General features: G+C 39.8%; 1 protein-coding gene and 1 long non-coding RNA gene across 9 annotated transcripts in view; one reads left to right on the forward strand and one right to left on the reverse strand.

Moving 5' to 3' along the window:
* Positions 1–23,609, forward strand: part of gbf1 (golgi brefeldin A resistant guanine nucleotide exchange factor 1) — a 254,996-nt gene that overhangs the window by 196,042 nt on the left and 35,345 nt on the right. For all 8 annotated transcript variants that reach the window (XM_072583554.1, XM_072583556.1, XM_072583558.1 and 5 more), the window contains 6 exons: positions 6,134–6,336; positions 8,106–8,229; positions 8,931–9,056; positions 14,009–14,091; positions 17,787–18,023; positions 22,429–22,522. In XM_072583554.1, coding sequence (XP_072439655.1) covers positions 6,134–6,336; positions 8,106–8,229; positions 8,931–9,056; positions 14,009–14,091; positions 17,787–18,023; positions 22,429–22,522 — 867 coding nt within the window. The remainder of the gene's footprint in view (positions 1–6,133; positions 6,337–8,105; positions 8,230–8,930; positions 9,057–14,008; positions 14,092–17,786; positions 18,024–22,428; positions 22,523–23,609) is intronic.
* Positions 6,992–23,609, reverse strand: part of LOC140484753 (uncharacterized) — a 30,588-nt gene continuing 13,970 nt past the window's right edge. Inside the window, exon 4 of the long non-coding RNA XR_011962320.1 lies at positions 6,992–7,186. This is a non-coding gene — a long non-coding RNA (uncharacterized lncRNA). The remainder of the gene's footprint in view (positions 7,187–23,609) is intronic.

Genomic DNA, 23,609 nt, shown 5'->3' on the forward strand with positions numbered 1-23,609 from the left:
GTTGAGAGGTGTTCTGAGATCCTGAAGGATGGTGACGTTGGAGCAGATTACAGTTATATTAAGTGGGGAGGAAATAGAGGGATTTAAAAACAAGAATGAGAATTTGTAAATCAAGATGTTGTTTACCCAGGAGCCAGCAGGTATTGGGTGAACAAGGCTTGGCTTTAGTTAAATCACGATTGGTCGTGTTTTTAGATGACCTGAAGTTTAAGGAGGAAGATTCTATATGGCCTATCAGGGGAGTGCAGAATAAATGAAGAAGACATTAACTTTTTCAGCAGCAGATGGGCTGAGATGATGCCAATATTGGGTGATACACGGAAGTAGGAATATTTGTGTGGCACGAATAACAGCTTAGAGTCTTAGGTCAGGATCAAAAGATACCGAGGTTGTAGACAGCCTGATGTTGCAGACTTACCAGAAAGACGAATGGAGTTGGCAGTTCAGAAGTTTGAAGTCATTGTCTTTGATCCAGCCTCCAGTCCTAACAATGTTTAATTGGAAGAAATTTCTGCCCATCAGTGCTGAATATTTGTGAAGTAGCTGATAATTCAGCAACTGTGGCAGAGTCGAGAGAGATGGTGGCAGGGTACAACTGCGTATCGTCAGTGTACATGTGACAACTCGTTATTTAATTTTGCATTTAATACTTTGTATTTCACACATGGTAATACTTCTTTGCCTCGAAATGAGGTGGTGGTGCAGTGGTACTGTCACTGAGCTAGTAATTAAGAATCCATAGATTCCCTACAGTGCAGATGGAAGCTACTCGGTCCACCAAGCCTATGCCAACACCCCTCCCCCAAAGAGCATCCTACCCAGATCCACCCTATACCAGCATTTACCGTGGTCAGTCCACCTAATCTGCATGTCCTAGCAACATGTGAAGAAACTGGAGCACTTGGCGGAGACATATACGGCATAGAAGGAATCTGCCATCTCCACACAGGCAGTCACCCAAGGTTGGAATCAATCCTAAGTCCCTGGCACTGTGAGGTAGCAGTGCTAACCACTGAGCCACCCAAAGAACCTGAGACTAATGTCCTGAGTATGGAAGTTCAAATCCCACCATGATGGATGGTGAAATTTATTTTAAATAAAAATGTGGGATTTAATTAAAGAGTAGAAGTAGACCATTCAACCTATTTTGTCTGAAATGGTATTAGAGAGAACTTTTAAAAGTTGATGAGGGGAGGCTGTTCACAGAGAAAAGAATGTTTTGCATGTGGGAAATTTTCAAAAAGGAGATACTGAGAGTTTAGAGAGAGTATGTTCCTGTTAGTATGAAGGGCAAGACTGAAAGGTGTAGGGAACATTGGATGACTGGACATATTGAGGCTCTGGTCAAGAAAAAGAGGCAGTGTATGTAGGAATAGACAGATCAAGTGAGACCCTGAAGGAATGTGGTAGGGGGTAGGAGTTAAGAGGGAAATCAGGAGGGCAAAAGGGGCATGAGACAGCTTTGGCAAATATGGTTAAAGAGAATCCTAAGAGATTCTACAAGTACATTAAGAACAAAAAGTTACTAGGAGCAAATAAAGCCCCTTAAAAATCAACAAAGCTGTCTGTGTGTGGAACCACAGGAGATGAATGGCATATTAAGCAAAGGTTTCACCTCAGTATTTACTGCAGAGAATGACATGGAGCTAGGGAAATTAGGGAAATGAGCATTGCTATTTTGTCCACATTTCAGAAGAGGAGGTGCCGGAGGTCTTAAGATGCATAAAGGTAGATAAATCAGTTATATCCCAGAGCATTGTGAGAAGTTAGGGAAGAGATTACAGGGCCCCTTGTAGAGATACTTGTAACATTGATAGCTACAGGTGAAGTGCCGAAGACTGGAGAGTGGGTAGTGTGGTTGCAATTTTTATGAAAGACTGCAAGGAAAAGCCAGGAAACTATAGAGTGATGAGCCTGATGTCAGTGGTGGGTGAGTGGTTGGAGACTACTCTGACAGAGAGGATTTACATGCATTTGGAAAGGCAAGGGCTGATTAGGAATAGTCAGCATGTCTTTGTGCATGGGAGATTGTCTCACACAAATTTGATTGAGTTTTTTTAAAGAAGTTTCCAAGAAGGTAGGTGAAGGCAGTGGTAGACATCTTCATGGACTTTAGCAAGGCCTTTGACAAGATCCCATGTGGTAGACTGGTTAGTAAGGTTAGGTCATATGGGATCCAGGGAGAGAGAGCCAATTGGAAGCAAGATTGGTTTGATGGTAAAAGACAGAGGCTGGTGGTAAACTGTTGTTCTGACCAGAGGCCTATGACCAATGGTGTGCCACAAGGATCGATTCTGGGTCCACTATTTTGTCATTTATATCAATGATTTGGGTGAGAATTTCAGAGATATGATTAATAAGTTTGCAGATGACACCAAAATTGGTGGTATAGTGGTCAGTGAAGAAGATTATCTAAGAGTACAGAGACATCTTGATCAGATGGGCCAATGGGTCCAGAAGTGGCAGATGGAGTTTAATTTAGATAAATGTGAGGTGTTGCAGTTTGGTAAGGCAAACCAGAGCAGGACTTACACATTGTTGAACAGAGTATTGTTGAACAGAGACCTAGGAGTTACAGTTTCATATTTCTTTAAAAGTTGCGCTGCATGTCGATGTGGCACTAACGAAGATGTTTGGCATGCTTGTCTTCATTGGTCAGCATTGAGTATAGGAGTTGGGATGTCATATTGAGGCTGCACAAGATTTGGTGAGGCCACTTTTGGAGTACTGCATATAGTTCTGGTTACCTTGCTATAGGAAGGATGTTGTTGAACTGGAAAAGGTGCAGAAAGAAAGTTACAAGGATGTTGCCAGGGCTAGAGAGTTTGAGTTACAAGGAGAGGCTGAATAAGATGAGGTAGGAGGGGAAGGATTTGGGGGGGTCCTGAGAGGCAACCTTTTGTTGTGGTTCTGTTCGCCGAGCTGGGAATTTGTGTTGCAGATGTTTCGTCCCCTGTCTAGGTGACATCCTCAGTGCTTGGGAACCTTCTGTGAAGTGCTTCTGTGATGTTTCCTCTGGCATTTGTAGTGGTTTGAATCTGCTGCTTCCGGTTGTCAGTTCCAGCTGTCCGTTGCAGCGGGTGGTATATTGGTCCAGGTTGATGTGCTTATTGATTGAATCTGTGGATGAGTGCCATGCCTCTAGGAATTCCCTGGCTGTTCTCTGTTTGGTTTGTCCTATTATAGTAGTGTTGTCCCAGTCGAATTCATGTTGCTTGTCATCTGTGTGTGTGGCTACTAAGGATAGCTGGTCGTGTTGTTTCGTGGCTAGTTGGTGTTCATGGATGCGGATCATTAGCTGTCTTCCTGTTTGTCCTATGTAGTGTTTTGTGCAGTCCTTGCATGGGATTTTGTACACTACAATGGTTTTGCTCATGCTGGGTATCGGGTCCTTCGTTCTGGTGAGTTGTTGTCTGAGAGTGGCTGTTGGTTTGTGTGCTGTTGTGAGTCCTAGTGGTCGCAGTAGTCTGGCTGTCAGTTCGGAAATGCTCTTGATGTATGGCAGTGTGGCTAGTCCTTTGGGTTGCGGCATGTCCTCATTCCGTTGTCTTTCTCTTAGGCATCTATTGAAATTGCGCAGGTATCCATTTTTGGCGACTACATTGTAGAGGTGTTCTTCTTCCTCTTTTTGCAGTTCTGGTGTGCTGCAGTGTGTTGTGGCCCTTTTGAATAGTGTCTTGATGCAACTTTTTTTGTGTGTGTTGGGGTGGTTGCTTTCGTAGTTCAGGACTTGGTCTGTGTGTGTGGCTTTCCTGTATACCTTTGTGGTGAATTCTCTGTACCATCATGTCTAGGAATGGGAGTTGGTTGTCCTCTCTAGTGAGTCGGATTCCTGTGAGTGTGGCGTTGATGATCCGGTGTGTGTTCTCTATTTCTGTGTTTTTAATTATTACAAAGCTGTCATCCACATATCTGACCCAGAGTTTGGGCTGAATTTGTGGTAAGACTGTTTGTTCTAATCTTTGCATTACCGTTTCTGCTATGAGTCCAGAGATGGCTGAGCCCATGGGTGTACTGTTGATTTGTTCATATATTTGGTTGTTGAATGTGAAGTGAGTGTGTTGTGAGGCACAGGTCCAGTAGTTTGAGTATGCCGTCTTTGTTGATAGGTTCAACGTCCTGTTGTCTGTTCTGTATGTCCAGCAGGTTGGCTGTTGTTTCCAGCAGGTTTGTCGATAGAGGTGAACAGTGCTGTTACATCGAATGAGACGATGATTTCTTCCTTGTCTATGTGTAACCTTTTCACCCAAAGGTGTGTGTATCATGTGAACTGCCAGGAGAGGTAGTGAAGACAATTACAACATCTGAGAGATATTTGGACAGGTACATGAAGAAGAGAGGTTAGAGGGATATAGACCAGATGCAGGCAAATGGGAAGAGTTACGTTTGGGATACCTGGTCAGCTATCCAACTCGTTGGACCGAAGGGTCTGTTTCTCTACTGTATGATGATGACTATGACTCTGAGTAGAAACCCAATCTGTTTAGCCTTTACTCACAAGACAGTCCTTCCATACCAGTGTTCATCCATTAGCCTTCCTGATCACTTGCTCTCTAAGTATCCCCAACTTTCTCAGTGCTGCAGCTTTCTCTAATTTGTCTCTGTTTAGAAAATATTCTGTTCTTTTGTTTTCTATTCCAAAATGAACAAGTTTGCATTTTTCCACATTATACACCATTTGCCAACTTCTTACATATACATTTTGATTAGACTGGATTCCCTACAGCATGGAATCAGGCCCTTCGGCCCAACAAGTCCACACCACATCTCCGAAGAGTAACCCACCCATACTACCCATTCTCCTACCCTATATTTACCTCTGACTAATGTGCTTAATACTATGAGCAATTAAGCATGGTCAGTTTACCTGACCTGCACATCTTTGGATTGTGGAACAAAAAACCGGAGCACACCCACATAGAGACAGGGAGAATGTTCAAACTCCTCACAGACAGTCACCCGGGATGGGAATCGAACCTGGGTCCCTGGAGCTGTGAGGCAACAGTGCTAATCACTGAGCCACAATACCACCATGCCGACTTAACCTATCAATATCTCTTTCAAGTTTGTATCCCTCTTGTAACTTGCCTTTCCCCCTATTTCCCCCTATATCATCTGCTAATTTGGCTAGAATATATTCGCTTTCTGTCTCCATGTCATTAATGTATATTGTAAGCAGTTGCGGTCCTGGCACTGATCCCTCTGGAACTTTACAGGTTATAGGTTACGAATGTGAACAAGAACATCTTATCTTCACTCATTTGCCTGCTCATGAACCAATTCTCTATCCGTATACCAATACATTATTATTGAGACCATGGACTCATAGCTTAAGTGTGTCATAAGCGAAGAGCCCATGGTCTCAATAATAATGTATTGGTATGTGAGGTAACCTGTCAAACACATCTACTGGTTCCCACCTATCCACTTTGGGACTTCCTTGAAAACTAATAAATTAGTCAGACATGATTTCCCTTTTCACGTATCCATGCTGACTCTGCTTGATTAGATTATGATTTTCTAAATGTTCTGCTGTAACTTTCTTAATTGATTCTTGTCGTTTTCCAATAATTTATGTTAGGCTAATCAGCCTCTGGTTACCCTTTTTTTGCCTCTCTTTCTAAATAGTAGTGTCACAGTCGCAGTTTTCCTATATTCTGGTAGATCTCCAGAATCCAGCAATTTTGGAGAATTATAACCATTGAGTCCACTATCTCTTTAGTACCTCACTACCTCCATTGTGCAGTCTGTCACTTAAACAGCTAAATGCAACTATTCTAAGCATAAGTTAATGCTATTAAAGATTTTGAGACCGGCTTGAGGAAGCAGTCTCATGTCAAATTGTCTTTTTAGCCATTATTACAAATCAAAGTATTTTGTAAGTCCCCAGTGGATTGGTTTAAACTTTTTTGATTAAGTAAAGCACGGGCCCATTATGGACACCATCATTTAAGTAGCGTTTGAATGTCATAAAATGACTTTTCATTGACTAGAGAGCAGCACTGGTGAGGCAGTGTCAGTTCTGGATGGTTGTGTCAAACTTGCAGAAATGTATTAGTAAAAAGTTGCATTTTGGAATAAAAAATGCACATTTACACACTTCAAACATAAGTTTGTTTTTGTTTTCCTTAAGTTGCTCATTACTGGAACAGAACAGTTCAACCAGAAACCAAAAAAAGGCATTCAATTCCTTCAGGAGAATGGCTTGCTTGCATCCCCCATGGACAATAGTGAAGTTGCTCAATGGCTCAGGGAAAATCCACGACTGGACAAAAAAATGATTGGCGAATTTATCAGTGATCGAAAGAGCATGGAACTCTTGGACAGTTTTGTTGGGTATTGAAACTTCTTTTGAATATTTGCTAACATATGTGCTTTCCTGTGTAATGAGTATTTTCTGGAATATGCAAATACTACCTAGAAGTTAGGTCCATGAGAAAATCGTTGGTGTCACAGGGAAAGAAAAAGCAGGTTTTCTTTCAGATACGAACTACTGAGAATGCAGAAGTGGCATGACTACCTTTCCCCCCTCTCTTTTGCGAATCCATTAATTCAGGTTACAGTGCTGAACAAACGAACAGGTATCTATTTCTGGATAGATATAATTAATTGCTATTAATTTTGTTTGATGATGGCATAGTGGTAATGTTGTTGGACTTGTAATCTAGAGGCCAGGCTAATGGTCCGATGACACTGGTTCACATTCCCCAGGGCAGTTGGCAAAATTTAATTTGAATTCAAAATTCTGGAATTGAACATTAGTCTGAGTAACGGTGACAATGACCACCATCGTTGACTGTTGCAAAAATCCATCCAGTGCATTATTGCCCTTTTGGAAAGGAAATCTGCCATCTTTACCCATTCTGATCTACATGCAGCTTCAGACCCACAGCAATGTGATTGAGTTAACTGGCTTCTGAAATGCCCTAGCAAGCCACTGAGTTCAAGGGCAATTGAAAGAATAAAAACAAATTCTGTTAATTGCTTTCAGTTTATTTTACAGGATAATTGACAACAATTGTTAATGTTATCCATTGGAGAGAATCATGTTTCACCAATTCTGTTGAGTAATGTGAATGTTTCATGCATTTCAAGTCCTTGGGTGCAGCTGGTTGTCCAGCCAACAATTCTGTTAATCTTTTTCTGTTCCTATGTTGGTACAGATGTCCGCTTTTCTTTGGTAAACCTGTATTAGATGCAAGAGTTCACGTGGTAAATGTGTTTCGAGATATTTACTACTTGTACACCGCTGAACCTCTTACAAATTGCAACTATAGTATATTGGCCATGTCAGAAAAGCCAACATAAGCTGCTCACAGTGCAGTTATATATTAACATTTAAATACTTGCTGAGAACTTTTTTTCACAGAGCTGTGTACCACTGCAAATTGAGTTATATTGTTGTGTATCGAGGTTAAAAAGATTTCACTCAACAACTGGTGGTTCACATAAGACTTTAGCTGAATTACATTCTGATCACCAATGATTGCTGCTGTTTTTCTGACAGACTCTCAGCAAGTAAAAATAAGAGGTAACTTTGAATGGTAGGTTTCTGTTGGGTTAAAATAAGAGTGTGAAGTTAAGGGTATCTCCAATGAGGCAATTTTGATTTATTTTGTGTCGCATATGTGCACTGGGTTGAGATTGAAGTTGATTTGCCCTGACAAAATTAAACTGTAATACTTTGAACTAAATCAGTGAAGTAACAGTAAAATAGGAATTTAGTGTTTTTAAATTGAAAATTCAGAAAATTGGACATTGAATGAAGGGGAATTAATTGTATCTGGGAAGTTCTTTGAATTACAGTTCCGTTACATTTTATCTTTTAGTTATTTCTCGTTTAAATTCTGAAATGGTGGCTTTTGTTTCTACAGTATGAAACAAATCTACCCCAAAGCAATCTGCATTAAATGTGTCTTAGTTTATCCTTTGCAAATAACTATTTAGTGATATTTTTCTGCGGTGTCTTGAATTGTAGGTTATTATTGCAGAAATAGTGCCAGTGTTTGGTTTTTGTTGTTCTCTACTGTAAAGATTAACAGACTAAAGGACTTGAATATTAATTCTTAAGTTACAGTTACTGACTATTGATGTTTAAACACTAGGACGTTTACTTTCCAAGGATTGAGAGTTGATGAAGCATTGCGCTCCTATCTAGAAGCCTTCAGACTCCCTGGTGAAGCCCCCATTATTCACAGATTATTAGAAGTCTTCACAGATCATTGGCATGTATGTGTTCTGCAAACTAAAGCAAAAAATGTTGTGAGCATTTCAAAGCTTGTTTAAAGGTAGTTCTAGCGAAAAATGTAATTGTGCAAGTTCTTGCTGGTAGCTGTAACCACCATTACAAAGATCCTTGAACATCTCTATCTTTACTGTTGGTGGACCTTCCAGACTATTAAATCTAGGTTCAAGGTTCAGTTTACTTTTTCAAAAATATTTAAATCAATATTAAGAGTGTTCCTGAATTGGAAAAACATTAAATTGATCTGGATTTGTTTTGCGTAAAAGTAACTGAATGTATTGCTCAAATAAAAGCCATAGTGATTTGAATGCTGAAGATCTAAAATAAAAGCAGAATATGCTACAGAAATCTGTGGTTGCTGCAAGACCTGTTGATTTTATGCAGCACTTTTTGTATTATTGCTCAATGCATTGTTTTCTGGCTACAATGTGAGCAACAAGTTTGCTCAATTTTGTTCTTTATCTCTTGCTGCATTTGAGAACAATCAAAATGGCAAGTCATAACAGTCACTGGCTATGACTGGTTGTCATTGGAAGAAAAAGCAAACTTTATGTAGCTTAGAAGCAAAGCATGACTTGGTTTGTTATATTAGATACCTGTGTGTTAGTACTATTTGAAAAAAACATCCTTTTGAGCCAGTTGTTTTGATTGGGAAATTTCTATGTTTGTCTCTTTCTATTTACAGAAAATCAATGGCTCACCGTTTTCCAACAATGATGCCTGCTTTGCACTTGCCTATGCTGTAATAATGCTCAATACAGACCAACACAATCACAATGTTCGTAAGCAAAATGTACCAATGACATCAGAGGTGAGTGAATCCGATGCTGTATGGGTAAATGTCTTTTGCAAATATTTATTCACTTCATACTACTCTTTTGTTGAGAAGGCAAAGTATGGCTGGTACATGTTAACAAAAAACTCTATCCATTCTTGAATAATGATTAAAAACTGAATTTTGTTATCATAGAAGAAATGATAGACAGAAAAGCTACTTGAGAATTTCGATATAATTAGAGCATTGTGCTGTGGCTTAATTTGTAATTTTGATATCTGAGCCAGGTGTTTTTAAAGTAGATTATCTACTTTATTTTGTAATTTTGTTTTGTCAGGAAAGCAGGGCTTTCAATATCCCATAGTTCAGATGCTTCATTAATGATTTAAAGGCCTCTTACCACTTGTTACATTGTTTTAGAGCACTTAGGGACGCAGTGCTTCTGTTAACATTCATGGTCAGTTAAGGACTATTCATGCAATTTAATTTGCAAGGAACAGTGCCATTCCTTCAGGAAGATTTAATTCAGTAATGCCATCATATGGCTGTCAAGAAAAGTTAGTTTTAGTTGAAGAGATTGCATTTTGCAATATCTTCCTTACATTTTGGGTTTCTGGGTTTCATTGCAGGTTGGTAGTTGAGCTACTTGCATCTGTCGTTGGTCAGTTCAGTACATTTTCTCAACGGACAATTGTGTTCAATAATACTAGACTGAGGGAGGAAATTTGGACGTGTTCATCCAAGCAGGTCAAATGGGTCGTGCTCACTTTGGGATTGTACCACAGACCTGCCAACAGTCAGCAGGTGATAGAGTAGCAGAAATGTGAACAGATTATAGAAAATTATAAAAACAACATGGTTGTTGTGATGGGTGATTTTTAACTTCCCCTATTTTGATTGGGACTCGCTCAGTGCCAGGGGCCTGGATGAGGGACGATTTATGTTTTTTTGAAACAATACGTAAATAGTCCAATACGTAACTAGAAGGGGCCATAGTAGACCTGCTATTGGGGAATGAGCCTGGCCAGGTGATCGAATTTTCAATGGGAGTGCGTTTCAGGCACATTGACCATAATTCTGGAAGTTTTAAGCTTATATTGTTAAGGCTTGGTAACGTTATGGAACCCCTGGGAAAGGCTTGCAGCTGACCGCACGGGATGGTGAAGCACTCTGAACCAACACCTCAAAACAGGGGTAGAGAAGCTGATGAGTGCTGCAGCAATCAAGTGGGCACGAAGGAAGGAGTGCAGCAGCTCGAGCAACTCAATAATCACATACAGATGTGACCTATGTGACCAGTACTTTCACTCCAGCATTGGACTCTTCAGTCACAAGCAACTTCAGGGAAGCAGAAAGCTAGAGCAACGAGGATGCAACCCATGGTCAGCCATGACCAAAAGGGGTCTCACTCACGGCTAAGGATAAAGGTAGTCCTCAGGTGAAAGTCCTAAATTGGGGGAAGGTTAACTGCCATAATATTAGGCAGGAACTGGGGAATGTAAACTAGGTCAGCTGTTTGAAGGTAGGTCTAAATCTGTCATGTGGGAATTTTTTAAAGCTCAGTTGATTAGAGTTCAGGACCAGCAGGTTTCAGTGAAAATGAAGAATAAGCATGGCAAGGATTGGGAGCATTGGATGGTGAGAAATTGAGAGCTAAGTCAAAACAAAAAGGAAGGCATGCATAAGGTTTAGGAAAGACAGAGCTCTCAAAGATACAAAGATATCAGGAAAGAAATCAAATAAGGACTGAGGAAAGCTAAAATGGGCCATGAAATATCTTTGGCAGACAGGACTAAGGAAAATCGCAAGATATTTTATACATATATAAGGAGCAAGATGGAAGCTAGGGAAAGGGTAGGTTGACTGAAGGATAAAAGACGTAGTTTATATGTGGAGCTGGAGGAATGGGTGAGGGGTTAACAAATACTTTGCATCGGTGTTCACAAAGGAGAAGGACATGGTGAGTCTAGGAGTAGTATGTTGATATTCTAGGGTATGTCAAGGTAAAAAAAAAAGAGTTGTTAGATGTTTTTAAAAGCATTAAGGTGGACAAGTCCTCAGGATCTGATGGGATCTATCCCATAATGCTGAGGGAGGCAGGTGAGGAAATTGCTGGGGCTGGTATAAAATCTTTAAAGTTTATTTAGTCACAGAAGAGGTGCCAGAGGAGAATAGTTAACCATTGTTCCTTTGTTTAAGGGCAATAGTGATAATCTGTGTAATTACAAGCTGGTGAGCTTTATATCATTGGTAGGGAAATTATTGGAGAAGATTTTTAGAGGGAGGATTTACTCACATTTGGAAAATCATGGACTTATTAGCAATAGGCAGCATGGCTTTGAATGGGAAGGTTATCTCTCTCAAATTTGATTGAATTTTTTGAGGAAGTGGCAAAGATGATTGAGGGCAGGGTGTTAGATGTTGTCTCTTGGACTTTAGTGAGGCCTTTGGCAAGGTCCCTAATGTCAGGCTGATACAAAAGGTGAAGTCACATGGAATTGCAGTGAGCTGGTAAGATGGATACAGAACTGGCTTAGTGGTAGAAGACAGTGGCGTTGGAAGGTGGTTTTCTGACTGGAGATCTGTGACCAGTAGTGCTCCATCGGGATCAGTTCCGGGACTAGTATCATTTGTCAGGTACATAAATGATTTGGAGGAGTATGTAGACATCCTGAATAGTAAGTTTGCAGATGACACAAAAATTAGGGGAGCAGCAGATAGTGACGAGGATTACCAGAGAATGATTATAGATAGGCTGGAGACTTGGGGAAAGAAATGGCGAATGGAGTTCAATCCAGACAAATGAGAGATTATGCACTTTGGAAGATCTAATGCAGGAGGGAAGTCGACAATAAATGCTAGAACTCTTAGTAGCATCAAAATGCAGAGGGATCTCAGCGTACAGATCCACAGTTCTCTGAAAGTGGCAATAGAAGTGGATAACATGATTAAGAAGGCATATAATATACTTGCCTTCATTGATCAGGCATAGCTTTAAATTAAGGGGGGGTAGATATAGGACTGATGTTAGGGGTAGGTTCTTCACTCAGCGAGTCGTAAGTTCATGGAATGCCCTGCCAGTAGCAGTGGTGGACTCTCCCTCTTTATGGGTATTTAAGCGGGCATTGGACAGGTATATGGAGGATAGTGGGTTAGTGTAGGTTAGGTGGGCTTTGATCGGTGCAACATTGAGGGCCGAAGGGCCTGTACTGCACTGTATTCTTCGATGTTCAATGTTCGATGTTCTATAAAAATTGGCACGTCCTGTTTCAACTATACAGGAATTTAGTTAGGCCACATTTGGAATGTTGTATACAGTATTGGTCACCACACTACAAGAGTGATGTGGAGGCTTGGGAGAGGTACTGAAATGGTTTACCAGAAATGGTTTGGAGGATACAAGTTGTGAGGAGAGATTGAACAAACTTGGTTTTCAATTGTTCATTGAAGGGTAGGGGCTGACCTGATCGAAGCTTACAACATTATGAGAGGAGTGGATAGAATGAATATTCAGAGTCTTTTTCTCAGGACAGAAATGTCAAGCACTATTAGGTTTAAGTTAAAGGAAGTAAGTTGAATGGAGATGAGAGAGGGAAGATTTTGTTTTCCACACACAGGTTGGTAAGTACATGGAATGTACTACCGGTGGAGGTGGATACAGTAGCAGTGTTTAAGAGGCATCTTGACAGATAAATGAATTGACAAGGAATAGAGGCCAAAGACTTTAGTTTAGAAAGGAATCATGTGCTGTACAGTGGTGGACCAAAGGGCCTGTTCCTTTGCTGTACTATTTCTTGTTGAATTTTGATGATGGCTGTTTTTATTTAAGAAGTTAAAAGAAATACTTTCCTATGATACCTTTCATGCAACCAACATGTGGCAGTGTCTTTGCAGCCAATTACTTACTTTTATAATCATTGTTTCATAAGCATGCATGGCAGTTAATTTCCATGGATCAATAACCTCTAACTGTAAATGGTGATCATGTAACTGTTTTGGTCTCAGATTATTTGATCAAAACCCTCAAAGTATCATGGGATCTAATCTCACAGATGGGGCCTTGACTCAATATCTAATCTGAAAGGTGACCATTGGTCTACAATTCTGCAATTGTTACTGTTGTGTGAAAATTGTCAGCCCGGATCTGCTTTTGGAGCCCTTGTGGGGCATGATCATACCACCTTTTGACTTAGAATGGTAGTAACGCAACCTCTAAGTTAAAGTACTGTCAGGTACTGTAACATCATTTGGATCTTTAAAAGTTGATCATCACATAGTCCAGATCAAAATAAATTTAGGCAGCATGTTACTTCTCTGGAGTTGTACAACATAAAACACAGCAATGATGATTTTTTTTTGTTGCGCTCTAATACCTGAGTGGTTTAATTTTTTAAAAGAATTTTCTTCATGTTGTCTGCAATGTAATTAGTCAACAACTTCCACATCCCCTACCCTAAGTAAAATGTATTCATTTAAACTAATGGATTTGACTTTTGAAGGAATAGTCTTTGATATCCTTTCTGAGTTCCATTGGACTGGCATTATTTCTGATAATTATGCAAGATCTCTACCTTAATTAAGTGATAAAACCTAATGGATAGATGAAGAAGATTTAATTTTACCAATGTTACAAAGATCAACACTGAAGACTACCTTCTAATACTTCATGTTTGATAAATACTGAAGTAATTACATTTGTTCACTATAGCATAAGCTTTTAAATCCCTTTACATACCTAAAATGGTGCAGTATTTCATCAGATTGCCTGCTTGACCTGTTCCATGAAATCATTTTAATTAGCTGAAAGCTCAAATGTGTACAAGGACTACACCTACCCTTCATGTTGTTTATAGTAATGAAACTGAGTGATATATTTTCAATATTACTTTTATCCCACCCCCTTTTTAAATGTGCTTTAGGTAAGTAATGGCTGACCTTTGTGATTTGCGCCAATAATTTTTATTTTTTTGTTTTTTTTCTTGCTGTAGCAATTCAAAAAGAATTTGAAAGGAGTTAATGGCTCTAAAGATTTTGACCAAGATATGTTAGAGGACATATATAACGCAATCAGGTAAGTTTGTTTCACTAACAGCTTATACACCTCATCAGATTTTAATTGATATCAGAGAAATGCAGCCAACAGGCAAAACCTTCTAACTTTTTTTCAAGGATTTTTGAAGTCACATTTTATCTGTATAATATTTAAACAGACTGATTTATATTAATTTGTGGGGAGAATTTACAGGCAAACCACAGGGATACTTAACAGGACTGCATGTATTCATAGTGCAGGTGAAAACCTGGTCTGATAGCTTGTGAGTATTTGAAAATTATAACAAATAAAATTTCCCTCCAAACTTTGTTGGAAAAATAAAACAAAAATTATTTTATCATGAAGTGATATTGTCTGCAGATGCGCCTTCAATTGTTCTTACTCTTTTTTTTGCTCAGTTTTATTCCCCTCACTTCTTTGTCACCATCACTTTCCTCCTTCTTCAACATTTTCATTTGACTGCAACAGCTTTGCAGTTCAGGTAGAAGGAGCATGGCAATGACTTCCAGTCATGGTGGGAATTGCTGTTGCTTTATACTACAGAGAAGGTGTCTGATGATTTGATGTAGAGGTCAGAGGTGTCGACAGTTCTGGGTTCTGTGTTTGTAGATCTATCAATCAGTTACTCCGGATTTACGCTATTTCTCTTCTACCATGCTTGCTGTAGATTTAAACTTTGAACGCTGTTTTGTCAGCATAAGTGCACGTGATTGATGTGTAACTCATGTTTCCAACCATGCAACTTCCCTACAGTCAAAGCTTTACTGAGCGATCTACAATGCCCGATCTGATTCAATCAGGCTGTCCCAATGTATGATTTTCCACATGTCTGAGGAGATTGTGGCAAGTCAGGCACAGCTCAGATTTTTTTATCTAACTTAATGCAAAAAAAGGTGCCTCTATGTACCAACTTACTATGTCTTTGGGAAGAATTAGGCGAAGATCATGAATCAAATTTCCTGACTTATTGCCCTCTGTACCGCTTGCTATATTTGATCACTGTAATAGAATGGTTAAATGAATGAGCAAAATGTTGGAAGTGGAATATAATACAGGAGAATTGAGGTTATGGCACTTTGGTAGGAAGAATAGAGGAATTAAATATTATTTCAATGAAAAATGACTGCACAGATTGTTGCATAGAGGATTTGGAGGTCCATATGAATGAATCTCAAAAAGCTAGACTCCAAGCTCTCAAGGTGATATGAAAAGCAAATGGACAATTGGCCTTTACTTCAAAAGAAATGGAATATAAAAATAGGGAAGTCTTGTTAAAACTGTACAAGGCAGAAGCCACACCTCACCTGGAATGTTGTATTTTAGTCCCCTTATCATAAATTTCCAGGGGTAATTTATGAAGGTAGTGCAGGGTAGCTTCATTAGGTTGATCCAAGGTTCGAGGGATTTTCTTTTTTTTTTGTTTATTTACCTATTTTTCTATCAACCTAATGTTGGAGCAGGTGGGACTTGAACCCAGGCCTCCTAATCCAGGGACGGGGACACTACCACTGCACCATGATTGTCCCCCGAGAAGTTTTCTTATGAGCAGAGATTGATTAGGCTAGGCTTGTATTCACTTGAGTTTAGACAAATCAGGAAAGACCTTATTGAACGTTTAAGATTCTTGGGTGGGCTTGATAGGACAGATGCTGAAAGGTTGCTTCTCATTGTGGGAGAGTCTAAGACAAGAGGGGTTAATCTCAGAATAAGTGTTTTCCCATTTCAGAAAAAATTGGTGAGGGATGTCTTCTCTCAGAAGATATTCAAGAATTTTCAAGGCTGAGATAGACCTTGAATCGCAGAGAATCAAATAGCTACAGTGAAAAGGCAGGGAAGAGGAGTTGAGGATTGTGAAATCTACCACAGTCTCACTGAATGGCTGGGCAGATTTTATGGCCCAAATAAAGTTGTATGGTTTTAAGGTCTGTGAAGTGTTGGTATAACTTTATTATATAACTTGTTTTAAAGAAAGAAGCAATTCAATGGGGTAATACTGATTTTCAGTTGATAAAAAGTATCAAGTGTTACCTTTAAAGAGAGTTCAATCCGAGTTAGTGGGAGAGAACCCCTTGACCTGTTTCAGTAATGTAAAAAATGTATTTAATTCACTTCAAGGGCATATCACTATGGTAATAAATGAAAGACCACCCCGCGTGTATGAATAACCACGTAACAAGCTAAAGTAATATTTGACTGCTGGCATTTGGTCTAAGTTCATGTGTTCCTCATAAACCTGGGTAGCTGTGATGTGATTTTAAAAATAGAACAGGGTAATATTAAAGTTGTTGGAAAAGTCAGTCAGATGTTTGCAGGCTATTTATATTGTCACCTTGGCCATGTATACCAAATGGTTTACACATTTATACATAGTTCAATATTTATAAATTCATGTAAAACCTTAGGAAAGGAAGAACTTTGCCAGGAATTCTAGAAATTTAGCGATGAAACCTTTTAATTTAGCCTAATGCCAGGTATTGGTTGCTTTAAAGATTTAAGAGCACAAAGTGCCAGTGTTTCAGGATGTTCATACTTCAGACTCAGATGGTTTTAATCTGGAAACACAAGGAATTCACGATAATTAAAAGTTACTTTACTTTTGCCTTTAGCATTTAAAAACCCTTATCTGCACCATCTACAGAGATTAATGAGGGTTGTTTACTCATGGGAACATTTTACATTTCTAAAATTAACTCGGAAGTAAGAGCTAAGTATTTATATAGCAACTTATCAAATCTGTAGAGCATCCCAAAGCATTTTGCATTCAATGAGTTAATTTCTAACTTTAGCTGCTCTTGTTATGGAGGGATACATGGATTAAATATTTTACACAATCCACTATTGGAGTTGAAGATTTAAAGTTAGGATGCGTTTGTTTGCCAGCCTGATAAACAGCACAAAGCTTTTGAATTAGTTTTGATAAAGCCTGAAAAGTGGGGAAGAAAATCACAAAAAAAAGGCCTTTGAACCTAAGCCAGTGGCCAAGAACATCGGTTAATGGTTACTGAATATGTTAAATTCTTGTTATCCTGCAGGTTAAAGGATCTTTACCAGTGTTTTCAGAATAAATTTGGCCCCCTTCTCCATGAAAAGGGAAACCTAATATGTTTGCTTGACTAACTTTTTTATCAGGAAGTGCCGATAGCTGATGTGAAAACATTCCAGTGATTGAAACTGACCATTTTTTAGGCTGTAGAATTTGGGAAACAGCAGGTGAAAGATTTCCCCAATAAAATGACAGCATTTCTTAAAATCATATCATCTTAGATTATTAATGTTGGTTTAAACATCGAACCAAAAGACTGAAATAGTTGAAAATAGATTGGTACGTTACAGAACAATTTGCAGAATGTGGCAACTTAATATGATTTTAATTGGTATGTCTTATTGTTGCAATGATTTTAATACATGATTGTAATTTTTTGGAGGTTATTTTGGGTCCATATGACTGTTCATTGTTCCGAATTTACCTTTATATGCATATAGTAAACAAATTGAAAAATTAACTTGTCTCTGTAACTTTCCATGCCCTCAAATGAAACTTCTACAAAATTGGCATGAACATAATTATTTCCACTTTGGAGTAAAATGATAGTTGGTAAATAGGCTCAAAGAAAATTTGCTTATTATTTTCTGAACCAAATGTGATACAACTTTATTGGGTTGCTGTATGTGTTGGTACAGTACCTAAAATGATTTGCATCCCTTTATGACAGGAATGATGAGATTGTGATGCCAGAGGAACAAACTGGTTTTGTCAAGGAGAACTATGTATGGAATGTACTCTTGAATCGTGGGAGCTCACCGGAAGGCATTTTCCTCCACGTACCTCCTGGAACCTATGATCATGACCTATTCACCATGACTTGGGGTCCCACCATCGCCGCACTTTCTTATGTTTTTGACAAGAGCTTAGATGAAACAATAATACAGAAGGCGATATCTGGTTTCAGGTAAAGGTTTTGAAGAATTAATCTAGAATCTTGCACATAAACAATTATCCTTTTTTAATAAACAAGAGAACTCCACAGAAGTAAACAGGAATCCATTTTTGTCCAAAGGGCAAACGTAGATCAAGCACTACAAAAAAATTCAGTCATGGTTTGGCTGAATTCTGTGTGGAGCAGTGACAACTGATGTTCCTATATGTGCATGCGTGTGTGCGCTGCTGAGAAAAGTGGATCTTCAGAGTGAAGCACTCTCCTTCCATTATTGCTTTAGTGAAACTCCTTTCCTTATTGCAATTAAAACTGTTTCCAACACTGACTGCACTAGTAGCTTTGAGTTGTAAATTTGACCAGTTAAGTTATTTTTTCTGTGAGTGGACCACATTTTGAATCTTCGCTGTTGAATCCGATTGTGTTTGAGAAAGATTGACATCATCAGAAACTTCAATTGATCACAGAATGATCAAGATGTACAGCATAGATCAGACTCTTTGGTCCAACTTGCCTATGCCTACCAGATATTCTATGTTGATCTAGTCCAATTTGCCTGAGTTTGGCCCATATCCCTCTAAAGCCTTCCTATTCATATACCTATTCAGATGCCTTTTAAATGTTGTAATTGTATCAGCCTCCACCACTTCCTCTGGCAGCTCATTCCATACACATACCACACTCTGTGTGGAAAAAGTTGCCCTTCGGTCCCTTTTAAATCTTCCCTCCCTCACCTTAAACCTAAACCCTCTAGTTTTGGACTCCCTCCCCTGGGGGAAAGGCCTTGACTATTCCCCCTATTCATCCCCCTCATGATTTTATAAACTTCGCCTCTCAGCCTCTGACGCCCCGGAAAATATCCCCAGTCTATTCAGCGTCTTTCTACAGCTCAAACCGTCCAACGCTGGCAAAATCCTTGTAAATCTTTTCTGAACTCTTTCAAATTTCACAACATCTTTCCTACAGAATGGAGACCCAAATTAAACACAATGGTCCAAAAGTGACCTAACCAATGTCCAGTAGAGCTTGACATGACCTCCCAATTCCTGAACTCTATGAACTGATCAATAAAGGCAAGTGTCCCAAATGCTGCCTTTACTACTTTTTCTACTTGTGACTCAGTTTTCAAGGAACTATGAACCTGCACCCCAAGGTCTCTTTGTTTGGCAGCACTCACCAGGACCTTACTATTAATTATATATATCTTGCTCTGGTTTGCCTTACTAAAACACAACACCTCACATTTATCAAAAATCCAACTGTCACTCCTTGGCCCATTTACAGTCATCGAGTCATACAGATCTACAGCATGGAAAAAGACCCTTCGGTACAACCCGTCCATGCCGACCAGATATCCCAACCCAATCTAGTCCCACCTGCCAGTGCCTGGCCCATATCCCTCCAAACCTTTTCTATTCATATACCCATCCAAATGCCTCTTAAATGTTGCAATTGTACCAGCCTCCACCACTTCCTCTGGCAGCTCATTCCATACATGTACCACCCTCTGAGTGAAAAAGTTGCTCCATAAGTCTCTCTCCTATCTTTTCCCTCTCATCCTAAACCTATGCCCTCTAGTTCTGGACTCCCCGACCCCAGGGAAAAGACTTTGCCTATTTACCCTATCCGTGCCCCTCATAATTTTGTAAACCTCTATAAGTTCCCCCCCTCAGCCTCTGACGCTCCAGGGAAAACTCCCTTTCGCTCAAATCTTCCAACCCTGGCAACATCCTTGTAAATCTTTTCTGAACCCTTCCAAGTTTCACGTCTTTCCGATAGGAAGGAGACCAGAATTGCACGCAATATTCCAACAGTGGCCTAACCAATGTCCTGTACAGCTGCAACATGACCTCCCAACTCCTGTACTCAGTACTCTGACCAATAAAGGAAAGCATACCAAAATCTGCCTTCACTATCCTATCTACCTGCGACTCCACTTTCAAGGAGCTATGAACCTGCACTCCAAGGTCTCTTTTTGTTCAGCAACACTCCCTAGGACCTTACCATTAAGTGTAGAAGTCCTGCTAAGATTTGCTTTCCCAAAATGCAGCACCTCGCATTTGTCTGAATTAAACTCCATCTGCCACTTCTCAGCCCAATTGGACATCTGATCCAGATCCTGTTGTAATCTGAGGTAACCCTCTTCTCTGTCCACTCTTTCTCCAATTTTGATGTCATCTGCAAACTTACTAACTGTACCTCTTATGCTCGCATCCAAATCATTTATGTAAATGACAAAAAGTAGAGGACCCAGCACCGATCCTTGCGGCACTCCATTGGTCACAGGCCTCCAGTCTGAAAAACAACCCTCCACCACCACCCTCTGTCTTCTACCTTTGAGCCAGTTCTGTATCCAAATGGCTAGTTCCCCCTGTAATCCGTGAGATCTAACGTTGCTCATCAGTCTCATAAGGGGAACATTGTCGAACGCCTCACTGAAGTCCATATAGATCACACCTACCGCTCTGCCCTCATCAATCCTCTTTGTTACTTCCTCAAAAACTCAATCAAGTTTGTGAGACATGATTTCCCATGCACAAAGCCATGTTGACTCTTCCTAATCAGTCCTTGCCTTTCCAAATACGTGTACGTCCTGTCCCTCAGGATTCCCTCCAACAATTTGCCCACCACTGAGGTCAGGCTCACTGGTCTATAGTTTCCTGGCTTTTCCTTACTACCCTACTTAAACAGTGGCACCACGTTAGCCAACCTCTAGTGTTCCGGCACCTCACCTGTGACTATCGATGATACAAATATCTCAGCAAGAGGCCCAGCAATCACCTCTCTAGCTTCCCACAGAGATCTCGGGTACACCTGGCCAGGTCCTGGGGATTTATCCACTTTCATGTGTTTCAAGAATCCAGCACTTCCTCCTCTGTAATATGGGCATTTTGCAAGATGTCACCATCTATTTCCCTACAGTCTATATCTTCCATATCTTTTTCCAAAGTAAATACTGATGCAAAATACTCATTTAATATCTTACCCCATTTTCTGCGGCTCCACACACAGGCCTCCTTGCTGATCTTTGAGGGGTCCTATTCTCTCCCTAGTTACCCTTTTGTCCTTAATGTATTTGTAAAAGCTCTTTGTATTCTCCTAATTCTATTTGCCAAAGCTATCTCATGTCCCCTTTTTGCCCTCCTGATTTCCCTCTTAAGTGTACTCCTACTTACTTTATACTCTTCTAAGGATTCACTCGATCTATCCTGTCTATACCTTACGTATGCTTCCTTCTTTTTCTTAACCAAACCCTCAATTTCTTTAGTCATCCAGCATTCCTTTTACCTATCAGCCTTTCCTTTCGCCCTAACAGGAATATACTTTCTCTGGGTTCTCATTATCTCATTTCTGAAGGCTTCCCATTTTCCAGCCATCCCTTTACCTGCGAACATCTGTCCCCAATGAGCTTTCGAAAGTTCTTGCTTAATACCGTCAAAATTGGCCTTCCACCAATTTAGAACTCAACTTTTAGATCTGGTCTATCCTTTTCCATAATTATTTTAAATCGAATAGAAGTATGGTCGTTGGACACAAAGTGCTCCCCCACTGACACCTCAGTCACCTGCCCTGCCTTATTTCCCAAGAGTAGGTTAAGTTTTGCACCTGGAACTGACAACTGGAAGCGGCTGAGACAAACCACTACAAATGCCGGAGGAAACAACACAGAAGTGCTTCACAGGAGGCTCCCAAGCACTGAGGATGTCACCTAGACAGGGGACGAAACGTCCGCAACACAAATTCCCAGCTCGGCGAACAGAACCACAACAACGAGCACCCGAGCTACAAATCTTCTCACAAACTTTGAATTCTTACAGATAGCTGAGATCTCCTTATGTTTCTCAATTTCCCGCTGACTATTAGGGGTACAAGGTGCCTTTGTACTCCAAGGTGGCTTTCTTCTACGTCACCAATTTTGGTGTCATCTGCAAACTTACTAACTATACCTTCTGTATTCACATCCAAATCATTAAGATAAATGACAAAAAGCAGTTGATCCAGCAACAAACCTTGTGACACACCGCTGGTCACAGGCCTCCAGTCTGAAAATCAACCTTCCACTGCACCCTCTGTTTCCTACCTTTGAGCCAATTATGTATCCAAATGGCGAGTTCTGTATTCCATGTGATCTAATGTTGCCAACCAGTCTCCCATGTAGAACCTTGCCAAATGCCTTACTGTATTTCATTTAACTTGAACTCTACTCATTTAGCTATCTTGGTCGTTGTGTATTTCCAGACTGTTTCCAAATGTTAACTCTTGTTCTCCTTTGCTAATTAAGTTTAACCATTTGCTGTTTTCAGTCTTAAATACAAAAACAAAATATACTCCATTATTCGTAAATCCATTTAATTGAAATGTGAACACTGATTAGTAGTCCTGTTTAGTGATCATTTCTCTCTCTCTCTCCCATTTCTAGAAAATGTGCAATGATTTCAGCTCATTATGGACTAAGTGATGTGTTTGACAACCTTATAATTTCACTGTGCAAGTTTACAGCTCTTAGCAGTGAGGTTGGTACTTGATAAAACTTCAGTCTTTCAAATATGAAGATTTCTCTTAAATGTTGCTGAGGTAATTTAACAGACTATAACATTTGCTCTGATTTTGTTAGCAATAGTAATGAAGAAATTTATTTCAATCCAAGATTTAAATTTGGGTCAAGAGTTTCACTTTGTTTGTTTCTGGGTAGGAGTTTGGTGTTCATGGCAGTTAACTTTAAGAAAGTGCAGTATTCATGAGGGATACACTTAGGTCTATTCCTCACCCCTCCTTGTAAGGAATGATGCAGTATCATTGTCAGGCATCTTTGAGATGCCATCAATAATAAGTATTTTGGAATGTGATATGTGTTCTATTATGATATTTTGGTAAAATATCTTAGCTGGATGCAGATAATGAAAAAGAAGTAAAATAGAAGATCTAAAATTATTTGATTTTGAAGCTATCCAATGTTCATTTGACTTAACTATTAATTTGCCAGAATTACTGAATGGTGGGTGTCAGAATGGTGAACAGTTTCTACACACCAGGCTCCCAGAATCCAGATAGCAATATAAAAGTTGTCTAAGACAAACCTATGAAGTATAACAACCTATTTTCAACATTTTGTCTGTTTCAACATTAGCTTTTCTGCTTAACCGTAACTGACACCAGGTACCACATCATTCACAGGGCGACACGGTGGCTCAGTGGTTAGCACTGCTGCCTCACAGCACCAGGGTCCCAGGTTCGGTTCTAGCCTTGGGTGACTGTCTGTGTGGAGTTTGCACATTCTCCCCATGTCTGCGTGGGTTTTCTCCAGGTGCTCTGGTTTCCTCCCACAAGTCCAAAGATGTGCAGGTCAGGTGAATTGGCCATGCTAAATTGCCCAGAGTCTTTGGTGCATTAGCCAGAGGGAACATGGGACTGGGTGGGTTGCTGTTCGGAGGGTTGGTGTGGACTTGTTGGGTCAAAGGGCCTGTTTCCACACTGTAGGGAATTGAATCTAATCACTTCTAACCAATGAACTGATGTTATTTAACTTTAACATCTTTCCTGAGACCTTATTATTGTGTTTGACTCTTTTGAGGCATCTTTAGCAAATAGATTAACAGGAGA

Source organism: Chiloscyllium punctatum, chromosome 13, assembly GCF_047496795.1.
Source record: "Chiloscyllium punctatum isolate Juve2018m chromosome 13, sChiPun1.3, whole genome shotgun sequence".
Taxonomy (NCBI): domain Eukaryota; kingdom Metazoa; phylum Chordata; class Chondrichthyes; order Orectolobiformes; family Hemiscylliidae; genus Chiloscyllium; species Chiloscyllium punctatum.